Below are 22,701 nucleotides of genomic sequence, written 5' to 3' on the forward strand. Positions count from 1 at the left end.
ATTTATTTTTGAATTAAATCTGAATATAGAGGAGGTTATAAGATTAATGTACTTATTTATTTATAGGTTTTTATTAAGCGTTTAAAAAAAGCAATTGGGAAAAAGGATCAGGAAGCCAGCTCACGATTGAGGGCCAACCAGCCTTCTTTTAAACTTGATCACATAGTAAAAGAAAGGTAAGCAGTAAATGGAATTGCAAAGAAATATATGTAGAGAGAGAGCTTGTGAATTTAATTTCCACTGAAATTTATTGTATTAATTTTGTTTTGTATGTGTAAGCTTTGTTAAATTAACTCAGTGGATATTTATGCAATGGAATGCATTCTACATTCCATAATAAAAATTTCTTGGAAAATAATTTATAAAAGTGAATGTTTGTATGGAAAAGAAAGAAAAAAAGAGCTTTCATCTGAATTTTTTTAGTTCAAGGCCCTTCCCCATGCATTTTATTTTTTGGCATATTAAATGCTATATCTTCTGAATTCGGTGCATTATCAGTAGTTCCAAAAACTAAGAGAAATTATTTTGGATATTTTAAAAGATAATTATGTATTCTACAGTTTCTGCTGCATAAATTTCCTCATTAATAACTTGCACAGATGTATTTTTCTTTTGTAGATATTAATTAAATTCTATATTATATGATTTTAGAAATAACATTCATTAATATTCTTTTCAATCATTGATTCATAAATTAAATTTTCATTAAAATTAATTTTATTTATTAACTATTGGTTATGTATATATAAGCTTTGCTGAACTGTCGATTTAGAAAATTAACTATGCAGTGGAACTTACTACATACCATAACAGAAATTTTTCTACTTTTTTGAAAATAACTTGTAGAAGTGCTTTTGCATATGGAGGGGGAATTTTAATTTAATTTTTATAAGTATTTTTACTATAATACTTTTAAAACTTATAAAATTATATAATTTAAATATATGCACGTAGCATAGCTGCTAACTCTCATGGTTTTCAGTAATGAAATTAAATTGTAGTAATAAAATCTGCTCAGTTTCAAGTTTTATTGAATGAATGAAGCTTAAAATTGGATGCAAATTTCATTCTTCCAAGCCTACCGTTTCGTTAGCATAATTTTTCTTATTAAATTTTGTTTGATTTCAGGGTTCGTAGCGGTCCTTATAAGTGCTTATAAGTCCTTATATTTGAAAATAAAATATAAAGGCCCTTATAAGTGCTGACTTTTTCTATAAAGCCCTTATTTTTTTATTTTTAGTGCCTATTGTTTGCTTTTAGTGCCTTTTTTTTTTTTTTTTTTTTTTTCTTTTTTTTTTTAATCAATGCGCTATATTTTTCCCGGTACCAAAGCCGAAAATAAATAAACATTTTTTCTTCCTAATATGGAATGTCAGATGGTGAATCATACTCCTGGAAATAGCTTTTCCCCCTTTCTCTGCATTAACATAACCTTTGGTGTGCACGAAGAGTACAGACAAGTGCCCGTCGTTCTATTGGTCAAAGAATTGCAAAAGCAGTAGAAAATTCCGGTACATTCGGCATTCTTTTCCTCCCACCCAAATACTGCACACGTTTGAATTTCTATCAAGATCTTAATAATTTGCATTCTCGTTCCACTTCGTCAGTTCATATTCGTGTTTATTATGATCATTATGCTTATATGAGCATATGTATGAATGTTTATAATAACATAGTTGCAGTAACTGCTGAAGTATAGTAAACTTCCAAAAATGGTTGTGTTTTAACAGAGATTAGCTTTCTAAGAAATAATATTCGGAATGGCTTAAATAAAGGGAAAGTAATCGAATAGTCAAAATAATTTAATTTTTTTGGCCAATACATTATACAGTATGAAGATTGGGAGGTTCTGCCCTTTCTCCGCAAAATCTCGAATATTGAAACTGTTACAGTTCGCTGCAAAACAAGGAAAGGACTTTTTTTAATCACTTTCCAATCTGGATTGAATAGGACTAAAAGTTCTGCGGTCTACCACCCCAAGTGAAGAATGATTCTATTCCGGAAATTTAACGCCGTCTGTTGAAAATTAGAATGAAAAACACCCCAGTTATTTAGTTCTTTATTCTCCCAATACTGGCAGCTGTTGATTCCGATTGCGTAATATCATGTAGGAAAGAATTATGGCACACATATTGTGCAATAATATTTGCGATATCTTGAAGAGATAATTAATTTTGATGTTCTGTCCGAGATTTGTTTAGTTTATGAGAGTTTTACTGTGCTTGCTAAGCAGAATATTTTTCAGTTCCATTGTTTTATTTTTATATGATGCACATATCGAAATGTCAAAAGCATTTATTTAGTGGAAAAATCTTAAGAGCGGCTACAGTGTACCCCGTCAGCTCCTCTTTTTCAAGTTACGCTCGACTGTCCGAAAGGCGAGTTAGTTAAGCTTTTACTGTTAAAAGATGACTGCATGAAGCAAATTTCTGTCTTCTGATTTCAGAAATGTTACTCTTTTTTACTTAAATTACTTTGCTTGCAATATCTGTTAAGGGAAAACTGATATACAATGAAAATTTAGAAAATGTTCAGAATTTAGATTTAAATTATTTAAATATCAATATGAGTGGAAAAATAAATTGTAATTATTATTAGGCTCCAAGCGAATACCATAAATATGCCTTATTATTATTTATTTTCTATATTTTGAACTGAAATTTCATCATTAAATCTTGTAATATAATTTAGTTCTGCATAGTTTTTTTTTCCTCTCATTGTAAACTAGTTCTGTATATTGAACTGTTATTTAAAATTAAAGGAAAAAAAAAAGTAATTATTTTCCATGGTTGAGGTAGAGCTTATTCTCTCTTAATAAATACTGGTCTAATTTTTAAGGTTATGCAGTTGTGTATAATGTAATTAGACAGGTGCTTATTTTTTTAACTAAAATGTGGCTATGAATCCTGGATTTGAATTGTTATATTCTACTGTAGACATTTATCGAATTTTATATTAATATTCAACCATATATTTAATCAGCAAATATTTGCATTCAGTTTTCTTTTAATCAATGTTTAGAGTCATTGGGTCTAGTTTTAAATAGGAAACATGGAAAATGTGTAACGCCTTCACCGAGATTTGAATTTAGGACTTTCCAATTGCTAGACAGATGTGCTTGCAGCTAGAACACAAAGGCACAGGGGGATTTGGACCTAGTTGCATAATAATCCTAGTGGTGACAAATTTTTATTCACTTTATTTTGTGTCACTGTAGTGTGATTTTTGGATGTTTTAGAGCCAGAAGACATAAAAAATGTGTAACATCCTTACCAACATTTGGATTCCAGATCATTTGATTGCTAGCAGGATGTGCTTCCTATTATATCATGAAAGTATGCAGTGAGGAAGGAGAAAATATCTTGCAAATATATGGTATATTATACACCACCTCATCGAATCAGTTTGGAACTAAGAAGTTTTACCTGAAGATTGGAAACTGAGCATCATCTGTCCTGTACACAAAAAAGGAGACATTGTGAAATGTACCAACTACAGGGGAATCAGTCTTCTTTGCGTTTTCTACAAACTGTTTTCTAATATACTTTTTAGTAGACTAGTAACTTATACAGAAAATATTGTAGGTGATTACCAATGTGGTTTCCGCAAAGAAAGATCTACAGCAGAACAAATCTTTACAGCAGGAAAATTTTGGAAAAATCTAATGAATATGGCATTGCAACGCACCAGTTTTTTGCTGATTTTAAGACTGCCTATGATTCAGTAAACAGAAAATATTTAATTAAAGCTATGAGAGAATTATAAGACTGCCTATGATTCAGTAAACAGAAAATATCTAATTAAAGCTATGAGAGAATTTGCAATACCTGGAAAACTTATAAATTTGGTCACCATTACTCTTACTGAGACAAAACTTAGGGTTAAAATCCAGAATAATCTTTCTGAGCCTATTGGTGTTTCAAATGGGCTTAAACAGGGTGATGCACTGGCCTGCTTGCTTTTTAACCATGCTCTCCAAAACATAAAAGACTCCAACTAAGTAGTGTGATTATACTCGTTGAACTCGAACGAGTATTAATACTACAGACTGTTCAGATTTTTGCATTTGCTGACGATATTGACATAGTCACACGCACTCCCGAGTAGAGAGTACTTAGAGAGGCTTTTACATCTCTAGAGGCTAGCAAAATGCATCTAGCAATCAACCAAAATAAAACTAAATACATGCCATGTGGTAATAACAGCAGCCCCTATTTTGACATTGGGAATTACAAATTTGAAACTGTTATCAAATTTAAATATTTAGGATCAGAAGTTAATACTGTCGATGATTTAAAAGCGAAGTTTTTAATTTACAAAAGCTTAATAGACCCATTCTTACGTACTCTGCTGAGACCTGGGCAATGACAGAAAAAGGTGAAAGTATATCATTTCTGTCTTTGAAAGAAAAATTTTGAGAAGTATTTTTGGTGGCATAATTAGCAATATCTGTAGAAGAACTGTATAAATCCTTTAAAGAAATAGATATAGTAAAATATATAAGGATTCAGAGAATCAGATGGGCAGGACACCTGTGTGGATGAAAATCGAGTAATTAAAATGATCTTCTTGGCCAGACCATTCGGCACCCAAATAAGAGGAATACCTAAACTTAGGTGGCTCGACTGTTTGAAAACAGACTTAAGAATTTTAAAAATAACCAATTGGATGTCCATGACCAGGGATAGAAGAGCTTGGAATTTGATTCCGAGGAAGGCACGGGCCCATCCTGGGCTGTCTGGCCATTAAAGAAAAAGAAGATATTTTATATTACTAAGATTATCCACACAATAGTATGAACATTAATTATTAATTTTACTTTTATCATGCTTAGAAATATTTTGATAAACTGAAGTTTTTCTTCCCTAGTGAGAATTTTCTCAGTTCAAAGTGTAAGAAAACTACAAAATTAAATTAAAGTGGGTAAAAGTTAGATGGTATAATTAATGTACTTTACATCAGAATCATAATTTATATAATTGAATAAACAGAATCATCCACTATAAAGTGAATTCAAAATCTTGGAAGCTTTATAAAGGGAAGGGAGAAAAACATTTTGTTATATATTCATTAATGCTGATTGCTCATTTCTTTATTATTTGGCACAGCAAGTCATAGTTTTACTAGTTATTCAAATTATGACATTGGTCTTTTATGTCTCATTCAAATTTATTAATTTTTATTTTTAGGTATCCTACTTTTGTTGATGCCCTTAGAGACCTAGATGATGCAGTTTCTATATGCTTTCTCTTTAGCACGTTTCCAAAAACTAGAAATGTTAAGCCTGAGCTTATACAATTATGCAGAAGATTGACAGGTATAAATTAAAAAATCCTTTTTTCAAAATGTGTGGTTTGTTTCAGTGAATGAACATGATAGTTTTACATTTTCCCCCTTTTATTTGAGCTATATTATTAAATCGAATATTTTTATTAATCAAAAAGTGTATTGTGTATTCATTTTAAATCAAACTTCTAAAAAAAATTTCCCCTTGAACAGATACTTATTTCTAGTGCATTAACTCTGCAAAAATATTTTCAACCTTTAATTCATGTCATATTTTTATATTATTTATATTACATAAATATTTTCAACTTTCATTCATTTTAATTTCAGCTTTCATACAAATAATGTGTGTTTTTAAACTATTGCTTTTTTTCCTCATATATGTGTATGCAAAGTTATTTAGTGTAAACAAGCATAGATTTTTAAAATTTCAGTTCTAAAGATGAATCCAAGTTACTAAAATGCATAAGATGTTATTTTTATTTTACAATTAGAGTAAAACAAATTTAGTATCCGCATCACATATTAAATTAATACTTCCACATTGTATCGAATGCTTTAGCATTTATTCACAAACATGCTGTTAAACTTTATGAAAATATTTCAATTGAATTCCTTCACTCTCAAGTTTTGATTGTACTTGAAGTTATGATTCATTCCCCAATTTTTGAACCACCTTACCATATTTTCTTGTGTAATGTTATGTGTATTCACAAATTCTCATTTTATTTTGAATGTTTCATCTTAAAAACAGGATTTTTTAGATGTTCTACTTGCCCTTTTGCTGTGTGAAACTGCATTTCAGCTTTAGTGCAACAAGTATCGTGCCTGCTCACCAGTTGACTTTAGGCGCACTTCTGCCAGCAGATTCTTATCGCCAACTCGATGGCTGTCCTCTCACTATTTTTGCTTACTATTTAAAAAACACTGATTATTTTTAGTTTAAAAAAACATTCTTTTTCATGCTGTGCATATGTGCTTCTTATTTAATGCCATCGGCCTTTGAGCTATACTGTTGGTAGATTAAAACTCTTAGCAGTTGCGAGCCTGAGCACCCACCAGGATTCACATCATACTTATGTCTGTGAAAATTGTAAAATATTCATGTGTGTTTCAAAAACCATAGACAGGAAACTTTCTTTGTATTATTTTGTAGATCTCCTCACTTTGTAAATGCTAAGTTACAGTTGAACGTGAAGAATCTTAAGAAATGATAAGCGAATAATTGCTTGAGTTCATGTGACAAGAAACAACAAGATGGAAGGGTAAATAACCCTTTATTATTCAAATAAGATTTTTAACAGAACTCTGTCTTGGACTGTACAATAAAAGTCGACAAAACTAAAGAGGTATAGCTGAAGCTATCAAGATTCTAACCGAGTCGGCCCCTTAACGCTAATTGACTGTGAAGCTATCAAGGGTCTAAAGTACAGCCAAGCGTAATAATAGCTTATGAGAGATCAGCCTAAAAAGGCGGACCCATGCAGACAGAATACCTGGTAACTCTCTCTCTAAGATCGAAGAACTTTGTGATTAAATACCACTCTTCCTCATTATGTATTCAGATGTGATTCTAAAACTACGTTCTGGCCAGAAGTTGTAAGTTGACGTTAAGAATGGACAGGAAAGGAACTTTAAATTAGGCTGATCTTTAGAATATGGTAACTGGTAGTTTGGCGACATTTTGGAGGCGATAAAGGTTACTACCTGGGACTTTGGTAATAATGTGAGCAGTACTCAGTTCCGATTACGCATTATTTTGTGTGAGGGAAATGAGAGATCATGGGATATGTCATGTGATATTAATGGACGAATTACGGTTCTTTAATCGGAAAAGGGGGGAAATCGGGGAAAAAATCTGGAAATTTTGTATTTGGCTTTATTCTGTGTTATGTGAAACAGTGTTCGTTAAGTTTTGGATCCCATGGCCCTAACTAAAGTGAATTCGAAATGGGTATTTAGTGGGATTGAAAGGGGTAGTAATAAGTGTTTCTTTAAGGTTGTGCGAGATAGAAGTAAAGATGTTTTATTAAGTTATTTATTTTACCTGGTACCTTGCTGTGAAGTATAAGTATGATTTTAAAGATCCTGAAACAGAAATAAGAAAAGTTTATCGGACACGTAATCAAGATTCTGAAGAAGATTAGGTAAGTTAGTATTTTTAATTATTTGAGGATATTATTTTTATGCATTGTTCTAAATGTAAGGTGGAAGTAAAGTAATTTGCGTAAACGTGCATGGAAATAATTTAAATATTTGACACTAAGTATTTGTAACCATTCGTAATGTTTGCGGTATGAATTAGTTAGTGACGTTTGTAATATAATAGATAATGTAGAGGTAAAAGTTTTTTGGATATTTTATTTATTTTATACGGGAAAATGTTCATATTTGGAAAGGGTATATACTTTTTCGCGATCAGGTAATTTCATATATGTTCTTTTTACCGGGTTTAAAGATTCAGAAAATTGTTATGCATTTTCGTGAAATTTTTCTAATTTATGTGAAAAAAGCAGTGTACATGGATATAGTGAAGAGTGTGCGCAATGCCATTTTTGTGCAATTCTGGGATTTTTTTTAAGTAAAAATAAGTCGATGTGTACATGGTTTAGTGATATTTTAATTAAATGATAGTTATTTTGTGAATTTTATGTTTGTAGGAATTTGGTATACGTTTTAGTTGAAGTAAACGTGCATGGAAATAATTTAAATATTTGACACTAAGTATTTGTAATGTTTGCGGTATGAATTCGTTGGTGACGTTTATAATATAATAGATAATTGAGAGGTAAACGTTTTTGGATATTTTATTTATTTTATGCGTGGAAATGTTCATATTTGGAAAGGGTATATACTTCTTCGCGATCAGGTAATTTCATATATGTTCTTTTTACCGGGTTTAAAGATTCAAAAAATTGTCATGTATTTTCGTGAAATTTTTCTAGTTTATGAGAAAAAAGCAGTGTACATGGATATAGTGAAGAGTGTGCGCAATGCCATTTTTGTGCAATTCTGGGATGTTTTTTTAAGTAAAAATAAGTCGACGTGTACATGATTTATGTGTATGTGTTATTTTAAAAAACGCGTAAGGAGTATGGTATTGTGTACTTTTTCCCAATTTTGCAGTGAATATTTGTCATGATTAAGCAGTTTTGTTAGATAAAATTTCTAGCATAAGTGTAATTCGGCTAGTAGATTGTTGGAAGAAGTGTTCAGTAGATAAAAAGAAAAGAAACATGTCTTTACGAGAGTTGGTCGCCAAATTTTCGCCAAAAATCGCCAAGTTACCATAATGTAAAGATCAACCTTAAATTAAAATTTATTTTAGTAAAATCGCTTGTCATTGTGAATTTTTGATTTCACACGGTGGAAGGGCCGATGTTTTTAAATATGTGACACAAGTAAAATGTGAGTTGTATTGGAAAAAAATTAATTTTTTTTTTCTTGTGGAAACAAAGGACCTGAAAGTTATTAATGCAGAATGCTTGTTCTCTTCCTCTTTATTGCATAACTTGTCACTGAATGCATCGGATCATTCTGTAGCTTTATTTTGAAAAATGTTTCTTGTCAGTGAAATTGCTAAAAAATACTCGAGTACAAGGTCAAAAAAGGCTCCAGTTGTAGAAGAAATGAATTCAAGAAATTGGTATCAAAAATAAATCTCCAATTATTGATTGCGTTAACCCAGTTCTATTCTGCCTCTCTATGGATGTGAGCAATAATACTGATGCAAAATTGTATCCAGTTTTGTTTATTTTCTGTCACCATTTTAGAAGGAGATTCGACAGGCATAGCACAGCTAATTATTAAAACTTCAAAAGAAAGTGCAATTCTTCAGGATAATTGCTAGCACTTAACACCAACAATGCACCAAGAATGGTAGGCGTCAAGATTGATGTTGCAGGCATGTTAAAAAAAAACTTCTGATTTGCAAATAATATTGCACCTGTCACCTCTTAAATTCAGCGCCAATAAGTATAGATGAGCACATTGTTGATATTTATTACCTTAAAAAGATTTCTAAAAAGAAGAGGAAATTGTAGCAATTCCAACTGCTGCGAAATATTGAAATAAAAAATATGAAATATATACTATGTGTCTGCTTGTTATTTTTAGAGAAATGTTTTTCTAGAATCTTCGACCAATAGAACCCACTGCTTGCATTTTTTAAGGAAAAAGTAAATGCTTCTAGATGAGACAAAAGCCTCTACTGAAAGTTATAAAACACCTTAAGTAAATGGAGATGCAGTTATTACTTTCACTGTTAAAAGTAGGTGTGAGAAAAATCAAATCATTTCTGCACTTACGAGCAATTTAATTGGCAGTTCTCAAAATACTACAAAATATAAGCATAAAGCTCTCCCAAAACAAAGTGCTCCCCAAATAAAAAAATCGCTTGACAAGAGGCACATTTTAAAATTATTGAAAATTTATCTTGTAGGAACAAATATTTTATCTTTTTGTCTTAGTGCCTTAACAAAACTTTTTGCTTTTTTTACTCTCCATTTTGACATTATTTGATGTTCTTAGCACCATTCTACACCGCCAGAGTTCTACTAATTCATGCTTTGCAGTCTGATTACTGCAGTGAAGATTACTGATCTGGTTAAAGTATTATTTAGTGATTAATGAAACTGATTAGGGTGATTTTCTGTTGTTCATCTGATTTCTGTTTTTCTGCAATTCATATTCATCACTTAGCTATCTCATAGTCAAAAGTGTTATTAAAAGATGCATTGCAGAGGGCCGATATTGCAACAAAAGTATATATGTATATACCCACTCTGTTATTTGGCTTGGTGAGCTCAGTTTTTTAAAATTTTATATGTTGGTAAATTGTGAATATTTTTTTTTTTTTCTTTAAAAGTGATAGAATAATATTGTTCTTATGTTCTGGTTAAGGTTTTAATATCTTTGGGTAATCTGCATGTAATAGTAGTAAAATTATCAACAATTTAAGAGTTCTAGTGCTACTAACTCTAATAAAGCTGCCATTACCTTACATTTCAAACTCGTAGTAGAATGGTGAATTAGGTCAACTTCTGCACCAACTTCAATGTCTTTTTGTCAAATGGGACCAAAAGCAAACTTTCTGTTTTTTGCACTGAAAAATCTGTCTTTCTCCCGCTGGCCGAATTGCTTGTTTTTATATAGAAACTCTTAATTTTATTTGAAAAAAAAAATAATAACTGTTTTTAGTCCAAAGAGCATTAACCTAGAAGGGCTATTAATTTTGTTTTGTCATTTTGGCATTAATTCACTGTAAATGCCGAATCACTTTTTAAATTGTTGCCACCAAATATTAGAGTCCTCTATTAATCTAAAGAAATTAAATAATGAAGAATCTGTGTACATGTATGTTTCTTGCATTGTGATAAAAAGCAGTACCTAAAGTTTTGTATAGTGTACGTCTCTATCCGAATGTGGGGTCATCTGGAAGGTCAAATTTGGAATTTAGAGCATTTATGAGTTTTTTGATTAAGAAACTCAATGATTTCAAAGCGAGCAATGGCAACACTGTACTGGAGGGGGAAAAACATCTTTATCTATAGCCTGCGAGACTGTGTATCAGAAATTCTGAAGACATGGTCTTTTGAATTTTGTGATATTGTTGTTGAATTGAATTTTATGGTTTAAGTGAGAAGAGCGTGATATTTAATAAATAAAAGTAACACCCTAAATGTTAAAAAAATGCCCCTTTGGGCGTAATATAAAATTTGAAAGCTTTCAGATTTTTTTATTTGTATTATGTTTTTTTGTATGTTGTGTTTATGTATTTTACATAATACTAGACCGTACTAGGAAGTCATGTCATGTCCATATCTCTTAAGTAGATATGAAACCAGGTGCAATCATTCGACAGTCAGTTCTGTTATCCACAATACAAAACAGAGCAGCAGGAAATGTTTAGTTTAAAAAAAAATAATAATAAAATTAAAAATCTGTTTCCTTCAACTTTCCTAGTCTTCTGGGGTTAGTTTAGATTTTTTACACATTCAGTAATGAAGCCATCTTATTTATTTATTGTGAATATTTCAGTTTAGGAATATTGCATTAGTCATGTAAAAAATGTGCAAGAACTGTATTCTTTGGAGGAAAAGATCCTGGCATGGCTGAGTTATTTCTACTGCTACGTTATTGCATCAAGGAACTGTTTTGATCTATACATGCGGTGTAGGTCCATTTTTTCAAAGATGAGTAGAAGGTTGAATGAAGTAGCAGAACTATTTCATAAAATACTATGTATTACCGTATTTGACGGCATATAAGACGCACTTTTTTTTCCTAACTTTGGTCTTAAAAAAGTTACCTGTGTCTTATACGTGAAGGTAATTGCATTCAATAATTGTTTATTTGGCTTGAAATGTGAGAACTAAAAGAAACCACGCTATTGAAACTTTTTTTGCTTGTGTGTAGCTGTCTAAATAAGGGTGTGTCTTATATGCCGTCAAATACGGTATATAGTTCAAATATTAAAAGCACTTATTGCCATAAATGCCATTTTTTCCTTTTGTTTATTTTAGCCAGTTTAATTCATTATGTGAATGCCATGATATTATATACTTATGTTCAATGATAAGCACTTTCTGTTTCTATAAATATTAACATCAGTTAAATTTTTAGTGGAATTTCTTCATTACATTGTGGAAACAAGATCTTTGAGGAAAGTGTTTATCTCTATCAAAGGCATTTATTATCAAGCTGAAATAATGGGTCAACTCATAACTTGGATTGTACCACATGCTTTAGGTTATGCTGTAAGTGCATTCATTTCTATCTTCTTTTTTTAACTAACTCTTTTCTAACTTCGAGGTATTTTATTTTTTTGAATCAGCAAATTCCTGTCTTTAACAAATAAAGGCTGTCAGGGAAGTTGTGGTGCTTACTTGTTTGTGCAGCCACCCTTGTAGAAGTTGCCAAACATTCAGAAAACACCAAACTCTGGCAATCAATGCATGTAACAATTCTTCAGTTTTAACAAGTGACATTGCCCTTTTTTTATTATTATTATTATTATCTTCCAAGTTCCAAGGATTTTTATTAACAAATTATAATATCTGCTTAAAATTATGCAAATTAGCAAAATATTTTGAGAGTTATCAGACGCAGTTTACTGTTCAGTACTGTTTTGTAATTTTCACTAAGTTCAGATATCTCCAAAAACTGATGATCTCGCAAAAAATTCGAAGCATAAAAATAATAATAATATTAATATATTTAAATTAAAATATTTAAATTATGGTAAATAAAATACAATATGGTTGAGTTGAAGAAAAAGTCTATGAAAAAATAACAAAGATATTCACAAAATTAGAAATTTTTAATGTAAATTAAATAACTTCCTAAAGAAAGCAGGAAAAAAAAAATAACATTTTATGGTTTCTCATGCTCTTTTTTTTTTTTTTTTTTTTTTTTTTTCAAACTGTATAATTCCTAATTGTATGGAAGGTATTTTTTCATTAGGCAAGTCCAAATATTCAAATCCATGGTAAATACAATAATAATAAAAACACAAGCAACTGTTACATCTTTAGAATTTGCATTCTTGTTGTCAATTTTGTAAATACATTCTTTTACTTTTTCTTTAAAATTTAGCATTGTAATGACTTTAGAAATAGACATTGACAACGACTCCTGATAACAGAACAGTAACTCTTCTTTTTTAGGAGTAAAAATATTTTGTAGTTTTGCATTATGTGTTTCTCTTCTGATTTTATATCTCAAATTTTGTTTTAAATAGTGCAATTAGGGATTCTATAATGGAAGAATACAGTGTCGGAATACAATATTTTACTGTAAAATTGCTAAAAGGAGCAATTTCTTTGAATATATTCCTAAAACGATTGTCATGGAATTTTCCATCATAAAAAGAACTAAAACTGGGTTGTAAGGAGGTTTATTGATTGATTTTTCAAAATAAGCTCTTTATCTAAATTAAATTTTCTTTCCATGGATAGAAGACTGGAAATATATTTGGAGTCACGTAACTCTTCAGCTTAGCCCAAGTTGGGCAGTCAGACGACAAATCTGCCGTTTTTGTTTACTCAATAGTTTTCTTTAAAATGCTTCTCACAAATCTCTTCTTCAACTGTTGAGTTCTGATTTTGGAATGTTAATTCTTCCGACTCCCCAAAGTGCTTAAATGTTGCATCAACATTATCCTCAGTATGTAAACTAATGCGATTAACACTAATGGGATGTGGAGCACTACTTTCTGTTTTAGTTATACCAGATACAACCCAACCGAAAATGGTATTTTGTGCAATTGCATTTTTATAGAAGAATCTGCCTTGGCTAAAGCAGAGAAAAGAAATAGCTCCAATTATCATGTCTATTTGTTTGGGAGTAATGAAATTCCGATTTGCAAGATTAATTAAATTCAAATGATCAAGGTCTTTGCTGTCAATCTTTTCTGACAGCAAATGCATAAGTTAATTTTTTAAGAATTTGCTCGTATTAAAACACCCTTCCCCCCAACTAAAATTTCGGAAACAATTTTACATTTACATAACCGTGAGTCAAAGCTGCTTCAGAATCATTAAGTCCATTTTGTCTACGTATATTTTATAGTCGAATAAAGGATTCACTGATGAAAGAAGTTTCACTTCCACAGTCAAAAAGGGTGATACATTCATGACCTTGAGCAGAAGAATCTTAAATTATTACTGCTGCTGTTGGTAAAAATGAAATACTCTGATCCTGAATAGAAAAACTCGAAATATTATTTTGTTCGTCTGAGTTACAAATTTGTTCATCAGGCGGAGATGAATTTGACACCACTACATTATTACTTTAAATATCTTCATGCAGTAAAGTATGATGTTTTGCTTTAAAAATAGAACATAAATTTTGAGATGAACAAAGTTTTACTTGATAATTCTCAAAACAATTGAAGCATTTTTCCTAGTTGTAATATCTGCATGCAATATTCGCTTTTCAGTATTGTGAGTGTTTAACATTTCGAGTGAAACACATCTTGAGTTTAAGAATTCCAAAAAACACTTTAAGGTGGAAAATTCTTCTTCGCCAATTTTTTGTGACCATAAATGGTACGTTTCTGGATCAGCCTTTTCTAACAAAAAATAAATTGGCCAAACATCTCTAGACGAAGCTTTTCGCAAAGAGATTTTTAATCCATAGAGAACTTCATCAGATGTATCACATAGTTTTTTTAGATTAGCAGAATCAGCACTAGTAATTCTGGATTGCTTAAGAAATGTTCTTGATGCTAAAGCAAAGTTTAAAGTTTAAAGAAATTAAACATTTAGCAGTAGTAGCAATAAAAGCTCCCTGAGATAATATGTTTGTGCAGACATTGAAGACAATAAAAAGGTTTTAAACTTAACCAATTTATTAACAATATAATAAAGAATGAAAACACAGAAAATAAATTTCAACAATATCAGAGTCTTAGGAAAAATATAATATAACCATCATTCATCAAATAATATTTTTACCTGGTCTCCAAAACACTGGCATTCAATTCAAACAAAAATGTCCTAAACATTAATTATGCGGCCTAAAAATGAAGTTGGCTACACATTCAATAAGTCCACGATCAATGGTTGAGAAAACACCTGAAAATTTAAATCAAGTTCTTGAAAACACTTAAAACCGGCCTAACTCCGTTTGCACGAGGAATCGCCGCTCACGTATTTTAAATGCCGCCTTTATTGAAGAACATGGATGCCGCCCACGGCAGTCACTCACATGGTAGCCTCTGGAACCAAGGAATTTATTCCGGAACAATAATCTTGTGGACATGAATCAAGGAACCCCATTCCGGAACAACCATCCCGCGGACAGGCACCAAGGAACTTTATTCAGGAACAACCATCCCGCAAACCGGAACCAAGGCACTTTATTCACCGGACTGCATGCATCCTTCTGAAGGGGCTGGAAACCACTTTGTTAAGTGTCAGGAAAGCAGGAACTAGAAAGCGAACTAGAAGGGGTGAGCCAGAGCGACGCGAGATACTTATAGCAGTAGTAGGCATGACGTCATCTCACGGCAACCAATCAGCTATCGGCACGAATCGACTTTCCAGATGACATAACATCACTTTCGTTTTTGCATCTTAATTAGGTTGAAACAGTTCGTTCTCAACCCAAACAGTGGCAGTAAGAAAAAGAAGTAGAAGTAACTGCTATATTACATTAAAATAAGAACTAAACTAAATAAACATTTCAAGGAGGAGAGATGATGCAGTAAAAGGTTTACAATAAGTTATATTTTTCAACAAATGCCCCCCACATCATCATCTCCGACCTGAAATAAAAACTGAATGCCAGTATCTGTACAAAATTCAAAACAAGAATAAATAAATATCACAGTTTCATTCAGAAATTTTTAAGAAAATTTTCCTTTGGGAACATCTTATCCCATTATTCAAAAAATTTACCATAACAAGAAAGTCCAACATGTTTTAAAACAATACAAAGACATATGTATGATCATACACTCAATACATTTACCCAGGGCCCTGGTCATTCATACAACATTCTACACTATACAGTTTTACATTTACCTAATATCCATCACATATGACTTATAGCATATTTTCAAATTAACTAAACTCTTAATTTAAATACACCAAAACAAATTTCATAAAATTGTTCCACAAAATCTTATCAGGTTATGCTTAGTCAGCGGTTTTGTCATAGGATCGGCCAGATTATCTTTACTTGGGACATATTTTAAATCAAAAATTTCCCTGTTCAATAGATCACGAATGAAAAATAGTTTCACATCTATATGTTTTGTCCTCGAGTTTTCAATGGGTGATTTTGTAAAACATATAGCAGCCATATTATCAGCAAACAATATTGGCCTCGAAACATAGTTACTTGCAATCTTAAACTGAATGCATTCATCCAAAATCTTTTTAAACCAAACTAATTCTTTTGCTGATTCAGTCATGGAGATAAATTCAGCCTCCATAGTAGACAAACTCACTCCCCTTTCTTTAAATGTACGCCAAGATACAGGTGATTCTCCCAACAAAGCTATTTGTCCACCAATAGACACCATATCATCCCTGCTTGAAGCAAAATCCGAATCTGAATATATATTGAGCTTCAGTTCCTTGCATACCAGTTTAAGTTTGTGCTGTCTGGTATTGGAAACGTACCCTAAAAGTTTAAGTAATCCTTTCCAGTGAAACTTACCAGGATTGCTTTGGAACTGAGAAAATATATTAACAGCATAAGCTATATCCGGACGAGTATATCCGATTGCAAAGAAACGAGAGACATCCCAAAACATTTCTATAAGGATAATTCATCATTTCATTCGTTTCTTCTTGTGTACTGGGACTTTGAGTATTTCACACCTTTAACTATTGGAAGGGAAGTAATTTGTATTTTAAAAGACTTAAATCGATCAACTATGTCTTCTATATATAATTGTTGATGAATTAAAACACTATTGTTCTCATATTCAAACTGCACACCCAGAAGCTTTCTTGTTTTACCTAAAATTTTCAAATCGAAATGTGAACTCAGGACTTTTAATATCCTTATGGCCTGAACTTCACTTTTCCCAAACACAACTATATCATCAACATAAACCAACAGAATGACAAAATCTTTAAAACGATAGACAAATTACACCACTCAAACTTGATAAACCCTAGGTTACATAGTGTTCTATCCAACTCGTAGTACCATAATCGCCCACTCTGATGTAAACCATACAAGGCTTTACCTAAACGACACACAAAAGTTTTCTTTATCTCGCTCTACAAAACCCTGAGGTTGGGACATGTAAATTTCCTCTGATAAAGGAGCGTAGAGATAGGCACTTTTTACGTCGCATTGTATATTTGCCCGTCCAAGGTGCGCAACTAAAAGGGAGAAAAAAAGCCTTATTACTGAAAAGTTGACTACAGAGGAGTAGGTTTCATCATAGGTATTGTATTTAATTTGCCGATAACCCTGAGCCACTAAACGAGCTTTAAAACGAACAATGTTTCCAAATTCATCACGTTTAATGTTGAAAATCCACCTGCAACCTAGTGGAGTCTTGTCTTTAGGAAGTGGAACAAGATGCTATACTTTATGCTTTCGCATGTTGGCCATTTCCTCTTCCATTGCCTCTATCCATTTAAGTTTTTCTGTGGATTTCATTGCCTGGTTATAAGTGTTTGGAATTGAATTATCTAGTCAGCTATCTCGGGTATATGACGTCGAAGGAGTGCCATTTGGGTCGATTTCACCACTATAAGTGTTGCTTCCCTTGAAATCAAACAAGGTAGGATCATACTAAATATTATGTTCAGTGCAATACCTTTCTACATCATTTGGTGATCGTAGTCTTTGATTGGACCCCGTCTCAAAATAATACACATCCGTATGAGTGCCGTCTGGCCTTGGAACAGGTTTACGAAGCCAAGTTACTCGTCTCAATGTAGATTGAGTGTCAGTGCCAATTGTAGAAGAAGGTACATTGGTATCGGTTCTTTCCTCTATTTCAGGAAAATAGCCAACTGAAGTATCATTAGATTGGAACTCTACCCTTTCTTCAGATTCCAAATCAGGAAGGGTGCCCAGTGCAGCTCCACTGCCACTTTTCTGCATTCCAATTGACTCTTTAAAAGTAGCATTTAGGATTTCTACTACCTTTTGCTCATTTTCCAACCAAATCTTGTACCCTTTTGTTCGTACACTGTACCCAATTAATCGTCCCTTCGTTGCCTTTGGATCAAGTTTAGAATTTCTTTTAGCCTTTGGAATTCCCACATAGGCAATCGTTCCAAATGCCTTAAGATGATGTACTGATGGTTTCTGCTTAGTGTATAATTCGAATGGGGTTCTATCTTGACCCTTATGACAAATTCTATTAAATGAATATGCAAAATACATTACTGCATCTGACCAAAATTCGGAACTCATTCCACTATCATGTAAGATTGCACTTACATTGTTGAGAGCTGTCTGATTAAATCTCTCACAAAGTCCATTCTGTTCTGGAGTATATACATCTGTAAATTCGTGCTTTGCACCATTTTTATTACAATATGACCTGAATTGATCATTATCATATTCTCGTACATTGTCAGTCCTAAAATATTTCAATCTAAGGTTCAAAGATCTTCCTGCACGTGCTATATGCCTTTCAAATACTTCAAACACCTGACATTTCTCCACAATGGGGTACACTACCACGTAACGAGAATATTTGTCAATAAAGGAAACGAAATAACGTTCACCATTCCTACCTGGAATGTTAATAGGTCCCCATACATCAGAAAAAACCCTTTCAAGCGGCCTCTTTACTTGAATACCTTCTAAGGGTCTATAGGAGATTCGTCTTTGCTTATTGATTTGGCAATGTTCACAAAACAAATTATGTGAGTGCTTTAACACAGGAAGACCTCGAACTGAATGTCTCTTACTAGTCCTGACAATAGTATCATAATTTATATGACCAAACCGACCATGCCATAATTCACTATTATTATGCTGAACTGTGGATGCCTCAAATTTTACAGATTTGCCCCCCTTTTTGATTATTTTCGGGAACACATGATAGTTACTTCCTATCAACTTAGCCTTGTACAAAGTTGAATTTTCATCATCAGTAACTTTAATTTGCCCATTTTTACCATAAAATCTTGCTCCATTGATATCCACCCTAGGTCCAGATATTAAATTTCATCTCAATTCAGGCGAGTATAACACATCTTATGCAAAATAACTGTATCCCCAAATTTCATTTTAACAGTACCCTTCCCATGAATTGCAAAAGTTACCCCATCAATAGCTACTAGCATATTCTCATTTTTCACAGGAGAAAAGTATTAAACAATTCACGATTTTTACAAAAATGATGAGATGCAGCAGTATCAAATATCCAACTATCACCATTTTCCTCCAAATTGTTAACATTAGCTTGAGCTATAAAATGGGACTGAGCATGGGAATTATTTTTACCTTTACTCAACTTGGGTTTATTCTTACACTTAGGAGATGTTTCATTACTACTAGATACAGCTGAGGAAACAGAAGAAGCAGGCGAGGGTGATCTGGAAAAATTACCTTTCATTCTACAGTATTTTTGAATATGACCTGGACGGCCACATTTATAACACTTGAGTCCTTTAATCTGCTTAAGTTTGGGTTCACAGTTAGTACTTTGGACTTCTATAGTCTTATTGGAGTTTTCCCTATCTATCTCTCTTAAGTTAAGACGCGTTTCCTCTGCTAGTATTTCAAGTTCAACATTTTTAAATATGAACTTTTCATCTGGCCACCTCAAAACATTCTGAACTACTTGATCAAACTTATCTGGAAGGAACCTAAGAAACTGGAAACATATATATATACGTCTCTTACAGCCTGATTAATATCAGCTAATTGTTCAGTTACGCGTTTTAATCTAGAAGAAAAGAAACTAATACTTTCATTTGGCTTAATTTTACAATTTAAGAACTCTGAAAACAGGGACATATGTCTAGACCGATAATCTGGCTGGAAGTATTTGGCAAGCGTATTCCATGCCACTACCGGGTCATCAATTTCACATATCAAGTTTCTATATTCAGGGCTTACATTCACATAAATTAACGATAATGCCAATCGACTTCTGTTTTGATAGTCGGCAATAATTTCTTTTGTAATACCCTTAACATCATTTAAATCAGGACATTTTTCAATACCTTTGACCAAAAGCCATGCATTTTTTTCATTTAAAACAAATTTCATATCTTTAGACCATGTAAAATAATTACATGCATCAAGTTTAGCAATATTATGCATGACACTAACAGTAGCCATATTTGAATTTTAACAAAAAACTGCCCCCCAATCTCTTAAGTCCTAAATTAACTTTAAACTTCAAAAGTCTGCACTAAACTCAGGGGCTGGTGGCCCATAACCAAAATGATGCTAAAGCAAAGTTTAAAGAAATTAAACATTAACAGTAGTAGCAATAAAAGCTTCCTGAGATAATATGTTTGTGCAGACATTGAAGACAATAAAAAGGTTTTAAACTTAACCAATTTATTAACAATATAATAAAGAATAAAAACACAGAAAATAAATTTCAACAATATCAGAGTCTTGGGAAAAATATAATATAACCATCATTCATCAAATAATATTTTTACCTGTTCTCCAAAACACTGGCATTCAATTCAAACAAAAATGTCCTAAACATTAATTATGCGGCCTAAAAATGAAGTTGGCTACACATTCAATAAGTCCACGATCAATGGTTGAGAAAACACCTGAAAATTTAAATCAAGTTCTTGAAAACACTTAAAACCGGCCTAACTCCGTTTGCACGAGGAATCGCCGCTCACGTATTTTAAATGCCGCCTTTATTGAAGAACATGGATGCCGCCCACGGCAGTCACTCACATGGTAGCCTCTGGAACCAAGGAATTTATTCCGGAACAATAATCTTGTGGACATGAATCAAGGAACCCCATTCCGGAACAACCATCCCGCGGACAGGCACCAAGGAACTTTATTCAGGAACAACCATCCCGCAAACCGGAACCAAGGCACTTTATTCACCGGACTGCATGCATCCTTCTGAAGGGGCTGGAAACCACTTTGTTAAGTGTCAGGAAAGCAGGAACTAGAAAGCGAACTAGAAGGGGTGAGCCAGAGCGACGCGAGATACTTATAGCAGTAGTAGGCATGACGTCATCTCACGGCAACCAATCAGCTATCGGCACGAATCGACTTTCCAGATGAAATAACATCACTTTCGTTTTTGCATCTTAATTAGGTTGAAACAGTTCGTTCTCAACCCAAACAATGGCAGTAAGAAAAAGAAGTAGAAGTAACTACTATATTACATTAAAATAAGAACTAAACTAAATAAACATTTCAAGGAGGAGAGATGATGCAGTAAAAGGTTTACAATAAGTTATATTTTTCAACAGTTCTGACAAGCGACATGATAATTTAATTTTTTCTATCGTAACGATTCATCAATTTGGTTCTAGCCTCATCGTATGTAGTTTTGGAAATCGGAATGTGCTTAATAATGGTAACTGGTTCGTCTGTTAAAAGTCCTATCAGATATTGGAATTTCTGAATTTACGCTAATGACTGCTTGGTATGAAATGTCGCCATGTACAGATCTTTAAAATTAAGCCATTCAGTATATTTACCATTAAATCTCGGAATGTTTAAACAAGGAAGTTTTACCCTCAATTGCAGTGGGATTTGAAATCAAAACATTTCTGGCCGTAGCTGTTTCAATGACGGATATATAAATTACTTTCATTTCGAAATATTTAGCTTTGAATTCAGCAATTTCAGAAGCTTCTTCGGGTAAAGCAGCATCATATTGATCAAATTCTTCAAATATTTGTTCGATTCCTTTAGACCTAAGAGATTACTGAAACTATTCTGAAGCCGCGTCAGGGTAGATTTCGTTCATTCTCTTAATCTTTTAAGATAGGTTTCACTTAATTCAGTTGTTATTACCATGAATAATGATTAATAAGCGCAAATAACTTCAGCAAGGTACTTAATCAGCAAAAAATATTTCCACTTATCTTTCTAATTTCATGCAGACAATTTGCAGTATTAGTACTTAAAAGTTCATTTAACACAGTCCTAAAGCATATAATTACATTATATTTAATATATATTAAACTGTCTCAACTGGGGAACCAGATAGTTGCCTTAAACTAAAACGAATCAGCTTTGTAGACAAACTTTATTAACAAACTAAAACATGAATTATTCTTTAACAGAAAAATGCCTGCAGCACAGTGCGTCTAACCACGCCATTCTACGAAAATTAAACATAAACAGCTGTTGCCATTCACACAAACTGAATAGTAAAATAAAACATGTTGCTAGTAACAGGATTATTGTAAAAAACTTAACATAAAATTAAATACTGGGGAAAAAATAAGGCAAAAGAAATTTAAATATTAAATTTACATCCAAACAGATTCCTTTAAATTTAATTTTCAAACTTTGAGTCTCATATATATATATATATATATATGTAATTACAAAACAATTTCAATTTTAAATATATATTTTTCACATATTAAGCTGTTGAAAAATTATTTGTAAAGACATAAAGTAAAAAATTTAGAACTAATTTTTCACGAAGACCAAAAATTGAAATTCATAGTTAATAAATTTCAAATAATCCTATAAATGCAGCAATGGATTTATGCAAAAATGGAAACTTTGTAAAAGATAGAGGGAGGTGCTACTCCTCGGTTTATAGCGGTATCATATGAAATTGGAATATGGACTATCTGTGATATTTGGAAAAGTAAAGAAAAGCTGTTGAAATTTTGCAGCAGTGGTGATTTAGACACTGGAAATCTTTGCTTGAGGCTAAATCTGCAAACCTCAACACTGTCTGGTGCATGTGGTTCTAGCAGCAGCAGACTGATGAAGTACCAATTTCAAGACCACTTCTGAGAGAAA

General features: G+C 32.3%; 1 protein-coding gene across 2 annotated transcripts in view; it reads left to right on the plus strand.

The window, feature by feature from the left end:
• Positions 1–22,701, plus strand: part of LOC118196070 (pescadillo homolog) — a 97,048-nt gene that overhangs the window by 32,186 nt on the left and 42,161 nt on the right. For both annotated transcript variants that reach the window (XM_085810907.1, XM_085810908.1), the window contains exons 4-6: positions 67–176; positions 5,190–5,317; positions 11,911–12,044. In XM_085810907.1, coding sequence (XP_085667033.1) covers positions 67–176; positions 5,190–5,317; positions 11,911–12,044 — 372 coding nt within the window. The remainder of the gene's footprint in view (positions 1–66; positions 177–5,189; positions 5,318–11,910; positions 12,045–22,701) is intronic.

The sequence above is a fragment of the Stegodyphus dumicola genome, chromosome 2 (assembly GCF_044657685.1).
Source record: "Stegodyphus dumicola isolate Sdum_Otavi_A_Nest chromosome 2, ASM4465768v1".
In the NCBI taxonomy this organism is placed as follows: Eukaryota; Metazoa; Arthropoda; class Arachnida; order Araneae; family Eresidae; genus Stegodyphus; species Stegodyphus dumicola.